The sequence below is a fragment of the Stegodyphus dumicola genome, chromosome 9, assembly GCF_044657685.1.
Source record: "Stegodyphus dumicola isolate Sdum_Otavi_A_Nest chromosome 9, ASM4465768v1".
Taxonomy (NCBI): Eukaryota; Metazoa; Arthropoda; class Arachnida; order Araneae; family Eresidae; genus Stegodyphus; species Stegodyphus dumicola.
This window is the reverse complement of record NC_140776.1, coordinates 102,412,702-102,431,410: the sequence shown is the minus strand read 5'-3', so window position 1 is coordinate 102,431,410 and position 18,709 is coordinate 102,412,702. Positions and strand designations below refer to the sequence as shown.

Sequence of the window (18,709 nt, the reverse complement as noted above, 5' to 3'; positions counted from 1 at the left end):
ATTCTGTATTTTTTACGTAGAATGTAATTTCAAAGAAGTATATGTATATATTTTTAAATAAAACTTTGTCATATCAGGGATGACCAAACTTAATGAGAATAAAAACTACATGTTAGAATTTACGAAAGTCTGAGAGCCATAACTAGATTTTCCAAAAGCAATGAGTCTATATATGTATCACTTTACAAATGGCGAAACAAGTTACAAATGGAAAGAAACATCTGATTCTAAGTAGCTTCTCGATGACTTAAGTAGCCATTCAAATTTCCTTTCAGCATTTGACGATGTTTTGAAGACACTGTGAATTTCTGTGGTGTCTCTTTCTTCTCTAATTACAGCTTCATGCAATAAAAAGTACTTTTTCTTAGTTTTTAAATATTCCAGTTTTTGGTTTTCCACTTTCTTGAAAATGTTGATATATCACAGCTGTGTGATTCTCAAGAAACTTCTTAAACCTGTGCCCCAGTGACTCAACTACTACATCAAAATTATCCTGTAATTCATGTGTAGGCTCATTCCAAAGCAAATGAGCCATATATGTGTTGCCCTCAGATTTTAGATTCTCGAAATTTTCCAAAGGTAACATCATCTTATATCATTTTCTAAGCTGTGACTATCATCTGATTTTTTAGAAATTCCTATAGCTTCCACTTGCCATAAATTTCTCATCAATTCTGATCTCAAAACCAACTTCTAAATTATTTTTAACTTATATCAAATTCTGTATGATTTTATATGTCCCTGACTCATTGCATGTGTTTTCTGTTCTGCTTACACTGGGTGCCTAGCAGCCCTTATATTTGAAAATAAATTATAAAGGTCCATATAGGCGCTTACTTTTTCTCTAAAGTACTATTTTTTTGTTTTTAGCACTTTTTTATTACTTCCTTGTAAGAAGTAAAGGAAGTAATCATGAAATTTTTTGGTTACCCTATTACCTTGTAAATTTACCTCAAGTGCTACATTTGTGGAAAGTAAAAAATGAAAATACTAAGTTATGATAATTTTATTCAAAAATGAAACAATTTTAATTGATAGTTAAGGAATTTCTTGCACATAATATAGCTTCGGGATTACATACTATGTTTCACGGAAGATGATCTTGATGACGAAGCTTCTCCTTAATGAAAGGGGTTATTTTGTACAAGTTGCCTCTGCCTGACATCATAATATTTTCCATACATGTTTGTAAAGTTAAAAATACATTATTAAGCCTTTCTACTGTTATATTTTGAAAAGCGACTTCAACAGCATCAATTAAAATGTAAATATCTTTTGTGTTCGTCTAGCGTCTCAATGACAGTATTGCATTAAAAAACCCGAGATAAGTACATTTAAATCTGGAATATTTTGGAAATTGACATTGTAGTTGTAAATTCCATCCATCTTTTAAACATTCTTCTATAATACTGGGACCATCCACTGCCAAATGACACTTGACATTGTCTTGTATGTATATAGGACTCTATTTTTCACTACTTGGGAATTTTTCACATGTAGCTGGCAAAACATTTTCTATAATCATTTTTCGAATTTATTCTTTGTTAACAATTTCTACAACTTTTGTCACAACAGTTCCTTTTGCACATTTTTTGAGTTTCTTTCTGCATTTTCTGAATAAACAAAAGTCCATATTCTAGTTTTCCATCAAACATTTTGTCTCTATCCGAGTCTCATCTTGGTCTTGCCACCATTGCCATAAACATTACCTTTGGTAACAAACTTTTTGCAGTGCGTCAAAGGTTCAGTTTCATCTAAGGCGATGTAAATTAGATTGAAATTCTGTAAACAAAATCGAATTATGTTGAGCATATTTTTTTCTGTTACACTTGGCTTAACACGTTGAGCGCCACATCAGCCATCTGTGGCTGACACTAGATTTTTTGTTTAGGCCACGTGAGCCATCTGTGGCTGACACTAGATTTTCCATTTAGACCGCTTGAGCCATCTGTGACTGACACTAGATTTTCCGTTTAGGCCACGTGAGCCATCTGTGGCTGACACTAGAATTTCCGTTTAGGCCGCGTCAGACATTTGTGGCTGACACTAGATTTTCCATTTAGGCCACGTGAGCCATCTGTGGCTGACACTAGATTTTCCGTTTAGGCCGCGTGAGCCATTTGTGGCTGACACTAGAATTTCTGTTTAGGCCGCATCAGACATTTGTGGCTGACACTAGATTTTCCGTTTAGGCCGTATCAGCCATTTGTGGCTGCACTAAACTTTCCGTTTAGGTCGCATCAGCCATTTGTGGCTGACACTAGACCTTTTCGTTTAGGCCGCGTCGACCGCCACTGGCTGACAGCGTGTAACATGATATATAACTATAAATTTACACTGTTTTATGAAATTACACAAAATTTATTTAAAAGTTACTTAATTTTGATTCATGATTTGATTTTGATTCATTGGATTTCATTGAAACGTATATATAAAAATGGTTCTCCATTACAGCTATTACAAAATGTGACAACACTCTTTTAGTCTTTTTTCTGGCCATTGCTCTAACAGCTTCTGTTGCATTTTTATCATAACATAATTTACAATATTTTCGTACTTCAGAGGCTTTTCCCAGTTTTCTTCAGAGTTTATGTTGTCGTTTTCTAGATATTCTTGCGTTTTTGTTCGACAGAGTGTCTTCTTATATTGTATACTGCACAAAAAAAGGGGAAAATGGTTCTATATTTCCTATTCTACTGGGCTGATTGATGAAATTCAAATTGCATTTTTCAAGTCACAAAAGTGTGACATAAGATATGTACAGTCAAAAGTCGTTAATTCGGACACCCATAATCCGGACCTCAAAGCTAAAAACTTTCTGCGCATTCGCCGCGTTGGCACATGCGCACAGGCGTTTTACGCATGCGCGTAAGACCTTGACTACTGCGCATATGCGTGTGCGCAAGTGCAGAATACGTTTTCACCAGCTCGTTTAATGTATAACGGATGGTGTAAGCTAAAATTATGTAATTATCTATTTCAGTTAATGTTGCAGATTGCATTGTTCCTTAATCTTGGAATTGGATCAGGCTTATTATTTTTTGCAGACTGTAAGAGCAATTTTATAAAAGTAAACTTGAACTTTCGATTATGTCAAATAGAATTTCCGATGCTGGAACTTCCAAAGGATCTACAAAACGAAAGTATGTTTTGATGTCCAACAAACAAAAAGTGGAATTGCTGCAAAAATTGGATAAAGACATGAAGAATGTGACAGAGAGGTTAGTGAAAACGAAAAAATTTCGATTGACAAGTTAGTTGGTATTCTCGGCACAGCAATTAACAGGACTTGAACAGCGAACTTTGTAACTGAACAAGAAATTATGTCTTTTTATAGAATTAAAGAGAAAGTATTATCACATAAAATGAAGCAACTTAAACAGCTTACATTGAGAGAAATGTTTAATAAAGTAAACAAATAAATATTAAGCTTTTTTTTTTTGTAAATTTTGATACCCTTTAGATCATAATTGTTCTTTATTTCATAAATTACAGTTTCATATATTTAATTTTAGAATTTCTGCATGCCATCTTACGAGATTTAAACTGATGATCTATAATCCGGAAAAATTGATAATCCGGAATCGCCGAAGTCCCGACGAGTCCGGATTAACGACTTTTGACTGTATTAGATTTATACATATCATTGTTCTACTATAGGTATTTTGACGCAAAATAGGACTTTTTCTGAAATGACATGCCAATTTATTTTTCTATAGTTCAATTCTACAACTCAAATTAGGCCAAACTACCAAGTTTTGTTAAAATCGCGCAAATAATGTTTTTAAAAATTCTCTCTCAAAATTTTAGACCCCAATGTTAATTGAATTTGGTATATATTTATTAATCTCTCTTTTTTTTTTATTAAACTTATTTGATTTTTCCATTCCTATTTTGAAATTTAGGTTCATTCCAAATAAAATTCGCCCAATTTTTATGATTTATTTTTTAAATTTGTATTTTAAAATAATTTTTATATATTTTTCGAGAAAAATTTCTAATTATAAAATTTTTGCCGTTGTCTTAAAGTAGATGTATTTCTAAACCACTAGACCTTTTCGCACACCTGTACAAAATTAAGAGTTTTTTATTCAAAATTTCCTAAGATATATGTGAATTTACGTTTTGAAATTTAGTGTATTTTTTATAAGCGATAATAATGAAAATGTGGTTTACGCACTTTGTTAAAATTATTTGAAAGTATGAACGATGACCTTTTTTCCACTCATGGACAATGAAAAGAAAAGGGAAAGGAAATTAGGTATAAATAAAGAAGTTCACCTAGTAAATTAGTCCTGGCTCAAACTAAAAAAAAATTCACCAAGATAAATTTTTAAATTTCTCACCAAAAATTACAAAATTTAATATCTAGACATAATCTGAGCCATAGAATCGAAATATGGGAAAAAAATTGGTATGTTATTTCAGAAAAAGTCCGATTTTGTATCAAAATACCTGTGTTAGGCCAATGCTATATATAAATCTAGTATATATCCTAAGTCACGCTTTCGAGACATTTAAAATGCAATTTGAATTTCATCAATCGGTCCAGTAGAACAGGAAATACAGAACTCTCCCCGCCATTTTTTTTTTTTTTTTTTGTGCCATGTACATTGTATAATTTTACCAGTGTCGATCTACTAAGCTGCATCGGAAGTTATTTATGACTCCACCTACTTGAAATGTAACAACTAATTTGGGACAAAATTTTTGACCTAAATGTGGCAACTAATTGGGACAGAGGGAGTATAAAATTGGACTCTGTAATTAATGTCATAATAATGCTAACTAATTTTTGCGAAATGTACTCATAAGCTAAGTAAAACTGCTTTGGAGGCCTCATGTTGTCCACAAGACACCAATTTGAGATTGCTATGGTAGTCTGTGTTTCAAGTGCTGATTATTAAACATCACTTTCTACACACTTATGCCATATAAAATTCAATATCAAAATTGGCAGAATTTTTAAAAACAGCATATTTTTAAAATTCCTGATACATTGTCAAGTATTGTCATATATTTCTTAACCGAGAAGAACTATTATTCTCAACCTCACTTCTGTATGGAATTTTTTTTTAGGAATCATTTGGATTGCAAAAAGTCAGCACTTGGAACACAGACTGCCACAGTGATCTTAAATCGGCAGTGCATGCGCTGCATGAGGCTCCCAAAGCAATTTTAATTGGCCCAGGAATATAATTCCCATAAATTGGTCATCATTATTATGACATTAATTATTGGAGTCCAATTTTATATTATTTTTAATGCTACAAATATGAGTAGCACCAAGAAAATCCACAAATAGAGCTTACTAATTTACTCTGCGACATAAATCTTATAAATCTAGTACTTTAAAATGTAAGAATAAGCATGCAAAAACTATTACACATAATTTTGGTTAATGTGTTTTTAAAATTATTTCAAAATATTTTGACATCTTTTAATTTCTTGGAAACCTTAGTATACATTATGTAGTACTCTCTAGTCACTTTTTTAACATCTGATATATGAAATTTTAAATAATATTTCCCTTATATATAATTTTGTTGTCATGGCTGAATGCTCTGTTTTTATGATTAAATTATGTTAAAAATGTAAACTATTTATCTGGCCATGCTAAATATTTTGTAATCCTTTCAAAATACTTTGTCTCAACTAGGATGTATGGATATATCCGACGTTAATAATTTAGCTTGCATTTTCTAATGTGACATGTATTGATTTAAAATTAAACTTTGTAAAATAATAAGAGATATAAATTCCACAAATTTGTGTTTATAATCTGTTTTCTTTCAACAGGTTATTTTATGAATACTGTTGTTACAGTGTCCCCCGACATTTGTTTTGCCAAAAATATTTTAATGAGTAACTATGGAATTAAAGAAGGCAACATTAGGTATACATTAACAGTTTTATCTTGGAATTAAAAAAAATTTTATTATTTAACAGTGAAAAATTTATTATCTAGTTTCTCATGTATTGCATAAATCAAACTGTTGGTTTATATATGTAATCAAACAATTTTAGTAATTATTTAATTTTAGTCTTAAATTCACAGTTAAAATAAAGATAATTTTATTTAACAAATAGACCAATTTTAATTTGATTTACACTGCACAAAATAAAAAATGAGACTTCTATATTTCGTGTTCTATGTGGCTGATTGATGAAATTCGAATTACGTTTTTCATGTCTCGAAAGCGCGACTTGGAATATGTATTAGATTTATATATAGCATTGTTCTAACAAAGGTATTTTGACATGAAATCGGTATTTTTGTAAAATGACATGCCGATTTTTTTCCATATTTCGATTGTACAATTCAAATTATGCCTAAATATTAAATTTTGTAAAATTTGGTACGGAATTTATGGAGAAATTCATAAATTTGGCTTGCTGCATTTTTTGCAGTTGTACCAAGAATATTTCACTTGATGAATTTCTTAATTTTCAGAACCTGTTTTCCTTTCTTTTTTTCATTAAACAAGAAGAGAAAAAGTAGCGGTTCATACTTTGAAATAATTTTAATAAAGTGCATAAACTACATTTGGCATTATTATTGCTTATAACAAATATGCCAAATTTCAAAATGTACCAATATGTAAATTCACATATATCTTTGGAAATTTTGAATAAAAAACTCTTATTTTTTTGCAGGTGTTCCTAGAAATACATTTACTTTAAGATGATGTTAAAATTTTCATAGGTTATAATACAAAAATGTTTTCAAAAAATTTATAAAAAATATTTAAAAATACAAATTTTAAAAATAAATCATAAAAAATAGGCGGATTTTGTTTGGAATGAACCTAAATTTCAAAATGTGTAACAAAGAATCAAATGAGTTTAATAAAAAAAGAGATATTAATAAATATATATTAAATATATTAAATTCAATTAACACTGAGAAGGTAAAATTTTGAGAACTAACTTTTTAAAAACTACATGTGCGATTTTTGTAGAACTTGGCAGTTTAACATAATTTGAGTCATAGAATCAAAATATGGAAAAAATTGAGTCATTTTAGAAAAAGTTCAATTTTATATTCAAATACCTTTATTAATACAATGCTATGTATAAATACATATCCTAAGTCATGTTTTCGAGACATGAAAATGTAATTTAAATTCCGCCAATCAGCCAAATAGGAACTGTCCCCCTTTTTTGTGTGTGGGGGGGAAAGGGGGGGACAGTTCTATATCTCCCATTCTACTGGGCCTATTGACAAAATTCAAATTGCATTTTTCATGTCTCAAAAGTGCAACTTAGGATATATATAAGATTTATGTATAGCGTTGTTCTAACATGGGTATTTAGACACAAAATGTAACACATATGCTAAGTCGTGCTTTTGAGACATTAAAAATGCAAGCTGAATTTTGACAATCGGCTCAGTAGAACGAGAGGTATAGTTATTAACGAGAGATATAGATAGAACTGTTCCCCCTTTTTTTTCCAGTTTACCTTTATATAAAAAAGGCCAGTGTGAATTGTTTTAAAGTTTTGATTAAAAACTAGTTATTCTCAAATTTTTCAATCAAACACATAGAATTCAAAGAAATATTCCCCTTCTTTTACTGTTTACCAAAATATATATAGTTACTTTTTATAATACTTGTCTGTCAAAAATGGGTTTAAATTAGAATATGATAATAAAAGAGCATGTGTGGTTTCTGTGTGATGAAACTTATAATTTTGATGAAACTGGTTTTTAACCAAGTCAACAGCATATGAGTATCAATTTTTAATTGAATTTCCAAAGAGCATGAAAATAGAAATTGGAATGAAAATAACAGTTTTAGTGCTTTTGAAACTTTGTAGTTACTATATAATCATGTAGATGATTTTCTGACTATACCATTTATTGTAACAAACCACCAGTTATTATTGGTCTTCATCATAGAAGCTTGTCAGTTTCTTAGATCAGTCACCATTCCTCAGATTTTTTTCTTCCATTTCAATCAAACTTTTTTTTTTCGGGTTTTTGTGTGTGACCATGTATTTATTCCTTGTGGAACTAAACTTGCATTAAAATTAGTAAAACTTATGCTGCTGGGAAAAATAGCATATTACAACTTTTGTACATATTAAAATTTAATTTTTCTGTTAACTTCTATTTTATTTCAACTCACCTCTCCTCTTCAAATTGCCATCTGTGTCTAGGCATTGAAATTACCCAGTTTTCAAAAGGAGAAAAATATGTAGAAAATGAATTGTCTCCAAAAGCTATTTAATTTTCTGGAAATAATTATTTAGATAATATTTGTTTATTTTTTCTTCGGACAGCATCTTATTTAATAGATTTCTGCGTAATTATAACCATTGCTGATGTATGTTTAACAGGTAAATCTTTTTCATAAGATTGTTATAGAACTGATTCTGTCAGTCTTGGGAATCAATCCGATTCATTATTGTCTTGAATAGGTTTCATCTAAAAAACGAGGGTTCTAAATAATAGTCATATGGAAGGGAGGTTTTGAAGGTTGAGGTGACATCATGTGGGCAGTCTAGGAGCAGCTGGGTAGTTGAGCAAAGACAGTTTTTCTCAAGTGTAACAAATGGTTTTTCTCTAAATCAGAGCTTACTTTTGAAAATTCATGTTACCTGGATTGTTAGGAACTAAGAAGAAATTAAGTAAAATACATATAATCCAAAAAATTAAGGGAAAAAGTACAATATGAAAAATCCATATTACAAATTAATCTAAGAGTTTGTCATTACAAATTCAAATGTTTAAACAATTATACTTTAAAAAATATATAAACTATAAAATTTAAAAAATGCTGATTTTTGTATGAAAACTCTAATGTGTGAAAGAATTTTGAGCTAAACAATTACAAAGGGTCTGCTAGTTTAAGAATAATCTTTCAGGAATTCAAAATATATGACATATAATTATAATTGTGTTTAAAATGAGCTGTTCAAAATAGCAATGCCAGAGGGTAGAGGGAAAAAATGTCATGATACTGTTCAGTTACAAATTAATACCATGTTAGGTCTTGTTAATTTACTTAATAATTAAGTGACAATAATTTCTGCTTATAAGGATATCAACGCATCAAAACCTAGGATATCGAACCTAGGAAACCTAGGATCAAACCTAGGATATCAAAACCATGAACTTAAAACAGTAAATATCTTAGAGATTTCCTTTCAGGTGTTTAATAATAATTTGTTGAAATTAAAATAAGAGATATATAAATAAACAATGCTAAATCAAATTAAATTTGGTAAGAAATAAAGTAAATTAAAATAAAGATCAGGTAGGTTAGTAATGAGAATAAGAGATAAATTTATTGGAACTTTCCATTTAAAATATTACTTCATTTAAAGTTAATTTATTTAGATGCAAAATAAATTTTTATTTAAAAATTTTGAGCAGAAATATCTGTGATAAAATTTATTAAGACAAATTTTGCTCTAGAGGCATAAAATCATGCATTAAATTTATTAAGTATAAATATAGCTGTCTGTTGATCACTGAAATTAGATCCAAAAACCTTTCGTGAATTTTGCGTTTTGCAGTGATTTAATAAGCAGGAATTTTATTTTGTTTTATGTTTTAATATTCAGTGCTAACATTATGTTGCCCAAGCTTTACATCTGCGGATCACTCGCAGGCACGTGACAGTGTATTATTATTTAATAGCCAGTGGCAGCCCTGGCAGTGAATGCATTAAAATTTATGTAGAAATTCATATCTATGGCCTTAGTCAACCAGATGTAATTTTGCATTGATTCGGGCATGTGTTTGGTAATATTAACACACTTGTATTTTTTGAGGGAAAGTGTTTCAGATTTGTTTTGTTAAATGATAAAATGTGATGTAATTTTGAAAGAAAGAAATGCTGCAATTTATCTTGTTTGGGACGGAGATTGATTTTCAGTACTGGTGGCCAGAGAAAAACCTTTTATGGAGGCTTCTCCCTCTCTCTCTTTTTTTTTTTTTTTTTTTTTTTTTTTTTAAGTCAATGTAGCACTTTTGCAGATAACATAAAGTGTTTCTTGAAGTAGATTAACAACTGTATATTTTTTAATAACACATTAATGTACACTGCAAAAAAAAAAAAAAAAATGGGACAGTCCTATATCTCCCGATCTACTGGGCCGATTGACAAAATTCAAATTGCGTTCTTCATGTCTCGAAAGCGCGACTTAGGATATATATTAGATTTATATATATCACTATTCTAACATAGGTATTTTGACACAAAATCGTACTTTTTCTGAAATAACATACCAATTTTTTTACATATTTCGATTCTACGACTCAAATTACGCCTAAATATGAAATTTTGTAAAATTTGGAGCGAAATTTACGGAGAAATTCACAAATTTATGTTGGCACTTTTTTGTCAGTTTGCACCAAGAATACTTCACTTGGCGAAATTCTTAATATATGACAACCTAGTTTCTTTTCCCATGAGAGGAAAAAAAGTCACCATCGTTCCTTTTTTCCAAATAATATTCTTTATATTATATTTTTAATTATAACTTATTATTTTAAGTAATTTTTTTTTTTTTTCGAATAACTGTTTTAAAAATTTCTACGTACCTATTCGAACTGCGTAAATAAAGGTGCAGCATTTATTTTTTTTTCAAATAGTTTTCTTTATATATATTTTTTGTCATAGTTATTATTTTAGGTAATTTTTTAATTCTTAACTTTTATTTTAAGTGTTTGTGTTGCATTGTCTCTTCAGATAATTGTTTTAAAATTTTCTATTTATTCCTGCGAATTGAGCATTTTAATTATATTTATTAATATAAATCTTCCAGAATTTGATTTTATTTATTTGAATTGCGTTTCTTTCGGAGGAATACTTTGTAACCCAGACTACGATGCGTTTTAAAACTGCGTATATTAAAAGAGAAAATACAGTAAAGCACAGTTAACACGCCTTTCAATGTTCTGTTCAGAAAAAATATATATAAATAAGAGAGACATTTAACTTAGGATTGCGACATTTTAACTTAGGATGACTTGCATACACTGCTTTAAACAGTTTTATCATTGTGCCCATTGCTTTACACAATTTTATCCTACATTTGGCTTCTTAAATGTTATTCATATTTTAGTCAAATATTTTTTTTTTTTTTTTTTTTTTTTGAAATCGTAAAAATCAGATATCATAAGATTAAAAAGTTTTAAATTAAAAAAAAAATACAAATACTAAATTTTACCGTAAAATGTATTTTTTCTTCTCTTTTTCTTCAGGCATTCTACTTTATTCTTGCTCTTTTTCTTCATTCTACTTTATTCTTGCTCTTTTTCTTTAGGCATTCCGCAAGTATATTAAAAAGCATCCAAATTTTCGAAATATCTTGATGTTTCTGACAATCATTTTAAATAAAGTTATCGTCTTCCATTTCATAAAGGCCCACAAACGGCCGAGCGGTAAAGTCGCTGAACACTGATAGTTTACTCCGGGGTTCGAATCCCGGTAAACAGGCTGGTTGCATAGGCGTTTTCGTGGATTTTCTCATGTGTACCGTGTATGCCAGCTGATTTCCCTTAGAAAGTTCTTCACAAAGGCATCCTTCCTTTTAGGCAGATAGCCCTGCTTTGACGTAACTTAATAATTCAATTCAATCCATTTCATCAATATTTGGTCAGAGCCTTTATCAGTCTTTAGAGGCTAAACATTTTGAAGGTATGAGATGAAAGGAAAGACTGGTTTCATCAAGAGGTTTTGGTTTATTTAATTATGACAAAGCACACTAGGGCTATCTGCCTAAGGGAAGGGATGCCTTCGTGGAGGACTTTGTAAGGGAAACTGGCTCGCATACACGTTACACATGGGGAAAACCACGAAAATGCCCATGCAGCCAGCCCGTTCGCGGGATTCGGACCTCGGACAGAACTACCAGCGTTCAGTGACTTTATCGCTCGACCGCTGTTTCATCAGGAGGAAAAAAAAAAACATCTTTAGGTGACATTCATTTACATCACTGGATGAACTCCTGAATCTTCAAATAATTCGAATGAGAAAATCATGGGATTCTCCATTTATGATACGATATGATGTTCTATAACGTAATTTAAATTTATACAACCATATAGTCTAAACCATATTGTCTTTTCTATTAAGCACAAACTCATTTGATGGTATTTGCTGGTGTACCCGTCCAAGTGTTTTTTCTTTGAACACCTAAATTCATTGAAGTATCCTGAAAGTATCTTCAAAAGTGTCCAACTTTTTGAAACATCTTGGTATGTCTGACAGCCAAATTTCCCTGCAAATTTTTGCTTACTTTTCTCCCTAATTTTCTTCTTTCCTTCTACAGTTATTTTCAGTGCACACACAAGAAAATTAAGATTTTTCGATTGCTAGACTTCCATAAATTTTGCTTTCTTGTCGATTTTTTTAAAATATCAATTACATGAATTGCGTTTCAGCTGAAGACAGCTTTTCATTTTCTAGTCATTTTAACTATAAATAAAAAAAAGCGAAGTCCAAAGGATAAATATTTTAATTAAACGATTTTTGCTAAATGACAAAGAAGTAAAACAGTCCAGCAGGGTTAATTCTGTACCACCGAGTGACCCGATTCTTATATCGGCTGAAACAATCTAAATCATATTAAAGATCATGTTTTTTTATACAATCTATAACGCGATAGAAAAATTAGCTTCTTAAAACATTCTTTCTAAGAGGATTAATATAAAAGATTATATTTATATATATATTTTCAAAGCTGGGACTTGAACCAAACTGTCAAATTTTTAAAGTTTAATTTACATGGTGGTTATAATTAAAGTTCCAATTTGATAATATTTGATCCAGTAGTTTTCCTTTTATGAACGTTTCAAAGCGAAACTTTAATTATATATAACCACCCTGTATATTATTAAATTTTAATTTGAAGCTATGCATTATATGTATACCATGCGTAATGAGCCAAAACTGAAAAAATTTCCCCTCCCTCCGAAAATAAAATATTGAAACTTCGACCTTGAATTTATTTGATTATCGAAATATTCAGTTTGATTTATCTTCTAAGTCCTAGTTCCGACAACAATTACGTCAAAAATTCTGAATTAATAAGCTGAAGTAAAAGGTTTAGTATATAGTCACTGTATGTTAATAAAGTAATCAGAGTGTAATAAAAATAGATTATAGAATTTATGTTGTCCAACTTTTTGTCTTAATGCACAACATGTAATGGAAGAGAAGGCTTGAAGAGATCTGTTTTTGACATGCCTCTAAAAGTAGATGTCATACTCCTTTTGTCTCTTCAATATCAAAAAACTTTCCTTTGAGAGGCAACTTTAGTTTTTGGGAAAGAAAAAAAATCACAAGAAGACAAATTTGGAAAACATGCAGGACGATTGAGTACACATACTTATTTTTGGAACACAAGCGGTTCTCCGACTGGTTATTGAATAATGAAAAGATGCATTATCATGCAATACAAAACATTTGGAATACGTTGTCTGACTGAAAACGTAAGATTAAAAGTCATCTGCTTAATTCACAACCATTTACAAGTCAACTGCCCACCAGCGGCCGAGCGGTAAAGTCGCTGAACACTGGTAGTGCGGTCCGAGGTTCGAATCCCGCGAACGGGCTGGCTGCATGGGCGTTTTCGTGGTTTTCCCCATGTGTAACGTGTATACGAGCCAGTTTCCCTTAGAAAGTCCTCCACGAAAGGTATCCCTCCCCTTAGGCAGATAGCCCTAGTGTGCTTTGCCATAATTAAATACACCAACACCAATACAAGTCAACTACTGGGGCAATTGCAGAATCGTTTTGATCCTGAGCTTCTAAGACAAACCTTATATCACTGGATTTAAACACTTCTTTAATCTTCCGAGAACGTTCCTTCTTTAGCTCATATTCCAAGAATATTAAATGAATACAATTATTGCAAAAGAAAATGAATATTCATTTGCACTACGGCTTGGTAGTTCTGCTTTTTGTGTCTAAGTATACAACAATATTTTAAATATTTACAAATAAAATATTAAATTGGACATTTAATTGGAGCCTCACCAGTTGCCTAGCATTTGAAGATTGTTAAATACTAATTGTTTGTTGCGAAGTCTAACCCAGGGTTTTGCATGGTTTGTTTTCGTAGTTTTCTAGGTTCTCTTTACAAAGGTTCTCCAGGAAAGCATCTTAACCAAATAGCTCCCACATTCTTTCTATGTTCAAATAATCAACTAACCTAGTTTAAGCGCGATTTCCAAATGAAGTTACTAGCAAAACTCGAATACTCATTAAAAATCATGTAGCTTGCCAATGGGGAGTAACATGAAAGATACGGCACCAATAATTGAATTGCTGTTACGGTACGCTGTTTCTAAATTTAGATGGTCTTCCTTAATTAAATAGCCCACCAGCGGCCGAGCGGTAAAGACGCTGAGCACTGGTAGTTCGGTCGGAAGTTCGAATCCCGCGAACGGGCATGGCTGCATGGGCGTTTTAGAGGTTTTCCCCATGTGTAACGTGTATACGAGCCAGTTTACCTTAGAAAGTCCTCCACGAAGGCATCCCAATCCTTAATTAAATATAATTGATTTGTAACTTCTACTAGAGCTGACGGTAAAAATTGAAGTGCAAATAAATAATATCGTGTGCAATCTTGATTAATATAAATTAAAAATTTTGCATAGAAAAATATTTGCATTCAGACAGAAAGTTTTTTGAAATATTTGCAATTACTTTATAAGAAGGATTTATTAATAACCGTAATAATTACTTATTCTATTACTGATGATTAGGATTCAGTTCTTGACAATTACATTCTAAATTAGAATTTTAAGGATATAATGAAAATAAGCTACGCACAAAAATACACTTTTACAGATTAAATTGACATTAAATACAAAAATACAGAATGTTGGGTGTCGTTTATATAATTATTCTTGCTTGTCCACAGAATCTGCTGACTTATCCAGCCATTAAGTAGCTGCAGATCATTTCTACATAACCATTGAACTTCCATTAATTCAGTCTCTACAGGGTTGTATGTTTATATCATAATTTGACTTTTATAAAAATGATTATTCTAAATCTTATATTTCTATAAAAATACACTGTGTTTTAAAAATATGGATGATAGTATCTGTCGCTCTTTCAGCCACTTCAAAAGCAACAGTTTGTTTAGAAATAAATTATGCAGTTAATGTCATAAAATATTTTCATTAAATTCAAATAAACATTAAACGAAAATTCTCAGTTTTAGACAATTCGATTTAAACGAAGTAAAGTAGCAGACGATAAAACGCCGAAGGTAAAAATTTACTCTTAGAAAAACGTACTCTTATTTTTTTTAAAAAAAGGAAGAAAGAGAGAAATTTAAAAAAATTGTTAAAAATTTGAATAATATCATCTATAATTTAAAAAATAGATTTTCATATAGTATTAATAAATATTTATTACGCCTTATTGTGGGAAAAAATTTCATATAATTAATTCTCCGTAAAATTTTACTTGAAATTTAAGGTTAAAAATAGCTGTGGCAATTCAGTGTAACAAAAATCCATAGACCACATTTGGCGTTATTATCGCTCAAAAAAAAGATGCCAAATTTCAAAACGCGAAAATATGTAAATTCGTGTATATCTTAGAAAATTTTGAATAAAAAAGTCTAATTTTTTGCAGATATGTTTAAAAATACACCTAATTTATGATGATGGTAAAAATTTTATAGGTTATAATTCAAAATTTTTTTCGAAAAATTTATAAAAATTATTTAAAAATAGAAATTTAAAAAATAAAACACAAAAAATGGGTAAATTTTATTTGGAATGAACCTAAATTTCGAAATGTGAGAGAAAAAATCAAAAAAGTTTAGTAAAAAAAGAGATATTAATAAATATTTGTCAAATTCAATTAACATTGAGGAGCTAAAATTTTGAGAGCTAATATTTTAAAAACTACTCGTACGATTTTTACAAAACTTGGTATTCTGGCATAATTTGAGCCGTAGAATCGAAATATGGAAAAAAATTGGTATGTTATTTCAGAAAAAGTGTGATTTTGTGTCAAAATACCTATGTTAGAATAGTGCTATATATAAATCTAATATATATCCTAAGTCGCGCTTTCGAGACATGAAGAACGCAATTTGAATTTTGTCAATCGGCCCAGTAGATCGGGAGATATAGGACTGTCCCATTTTTTTTTTGAGCAGTGTACATTAATTATTATTATTGACTACCAAATTTTCATTTGAACCAGCAAGTGTCTAGCTTCTTTTTTAATTATTTTCATGATTCCAATTTTTTAATGGATAAATTTTAATTAATAATTATTTTAATGTTCCATTTTCATGATATGAGTACATTATGTTATATAAGTTCATGCGGTTTACACAATTTTTCTCAAAAGTTTTTGTTTTTTTTCCTGCAGAGTTTAATTAATCAAGGACTGAGCACATAAAAGCTGTCTTCTTAGGAAGAGAGGTTAGGGGAAAAGAAGAACCATAAGAGTTTCTGTAATTTTTCTTCTGCTTATAATTTTATAAAACTTAACAGGGAGGAAAAAAATCTCAAAATTTGGCATATATACTGTGTGGAAGTTAGGAAATTTGTGGGATGTTCACCATCTGGACGTATGTAAATTGGGTCCTAATTTGGGATTCTGGTTGGCAGTGGCTGTAATAACAATTATTCTCATAAACTGAACAGTACAGGCTCAGGTGGATTCTAACTGAATTTAAGATTGTCTCAAAAAAAGGCATTGATACTGGATATCATATTAAAAGGTGTTAAGTTCTCATGCTTTCAAAAGAAGACAATTAATGAAGAATATAAATTATTTCTTGTAGTAAGTTCTTGAGCTCAGAATAAAAATTTGTTATTAGTCTTTTTATGATTAATTAATATAAATCAATATTTAAGGAAGAAATATTAAATTAAACATTTAATACTTTAAATCAACTATAGAAAGTAACTTAAAGTATTATAAATCCAATAAACTGATATTGTCAGTTTCATTTGCTATGAAACCAATATTGTAAAAGTATTTGGTGTAATATTCAAGTGTGAATCTGTAAATTTGAAATACTCTGTAAGTCGATTACATAAATGATCATGAACATAAGATTCATTTTTTGTAGTGAATTTTGCTTCAGTTATTACTTTAAAACATATTCATTCCTGGTTTGTTTCAGCGAATTAATACAGCATGGTGTTTTAGCATCTCGAGATGTTGGCTGCTATTGGTTGTCTATTCCTCGTGTAGGAGAATTTGTTAAAACTTTCCTCTATGGTCGCAGAGCTACACTTCAGTATGTTCGTCGAACAAAATATAAGGAAATATTACAGTCTGAAATAGAAAAAAGAAAACTTCCTAGGAAAGCTCTTTTAGGAATTTTATATCATATATATGATATCATAGGATCTGATTTTGTTACATGGTATGTAATTATATTTGGTATAAATTTAGATTTTCAAATAATGATAGTTTACAGTTTGTCAAAGTGTTGACTGAAATTTTTATTTAAATATTAATAATATAATTTTTTCCTTAGATAAATTAGCCATGTTTAAGCTTTTAAAATAATAGATAGCAACACATATTTACTTACTATCCCTGCCATCATACTTAGTATTTTTTATAGATACTTAGTGTCTTAATATATTCACTAAAATGACATTCTAATGAAAAGTTGTAGTTTTAAGAGTTAAACTGGGTATTTTAAGATAGTTTTGTATAATCTATCGTTTTGAAAAATGTAAATCTGGTAAGAAAACTGGATTTCATTTTTCAGTATTAATGACAATCATCTATAAACACAAAAGTACTGAAGGCAATTTTCAGTAAAGTGGATCATTTGCTTATAGAAATTCTGAGATCAAAATAGAATGTTTCTAATATTAAAGAACATTTCCTATAGTATTTTAATCAGTGCAAGTCTGCCAGTTGATTAATCAGTAAACTGATGCTCATGGAAGAAGCAATAAAAACTGTAGATTGGGGGTTATAATGCACCGTTTTTGATGAAATATTCTCATGAGTTTTCCTCAAGAAGAAGTATGATAAACGAGGGAAAATAATGAGTTGAAAATCTATGACTCTAAATCTGGAAACAGTTGTTTCTTGAAAATCTGATAATTTAGTACATATAACCAAAGTCTATTTGTTGAAATAAATATATCATGCAGTTAAGACAGGATTGTTTTATCTAGAATACTTCCATCTAGAATATTAGAACAGAAATTTGATACTTATGGCATAGAGAAAAATGCTACTTTCTGATTGCCTGCATTCCATTGAAAAGTCATTAAAATGTATCGATGAGACACATTGCCAAAACATATTTTTCTGGTACCCAACTATGTGTATAACACATTTGTTTAGATACACATGTACAATTATGTGTATAGCATGTGTGGATCTGCACTTTTGAAATTCAGTGGTAATTTTTCTGGTTAGTATTTCCTTTTGTATTGAGTACATTTATTTTTGTTGTAATGAATTATAATTGAAATGTGGAGTTTGCTAGCTAATGAGCAAGAAAGCTGAGCTTTTCTCAACCATAGAGAGTGCAAAAATTCGCTATAAAACTATTTCTTAAGCAATCAAATTTAATGGAAGTGCAATGTGAAAAATTATGAGCAAGGAGTTAGAATGTGGTTTGCCAATTGATTTGAAGATAGCTGTATCTTATTTACAAGAGCTATTTGTTTATTATGCTGTTGAACAACGGATCAGGTCAAATTCTGTGAAGAAAAGCTACTATTGTTCCCAAATAC

At 30.1% G+C, this 18,709-nt stretch overlaps 1 protein-coding gene across 2 annotated transcripts in view; it reads left to right on the top strand.

The window, feature by feature from the left end:
- LOC118181485 (winged helix repair factor 1-like) overlaps positions 1-18,709 on the top strand; it is a 45,138-nt gene that overhangs the window by 10,038 nt on the left and 16,391 nt on the right. For both annotated transcript variants that reach the window (XM_085823824.1, XM_085823823.1), the window contains exons 5-6: positions 5,800-5,896; positions 17,125-17,370. In XM_085823824.1, coding sequence (XP_085679950.1) covers positions 5,800-5,896; positions 17,125-17,370 — 343 coding nt within the window. The remainder of the gene's footprint in view (positions 1-5,799; positions 5,897-17,124; positions 17,371-18,709) is intronic.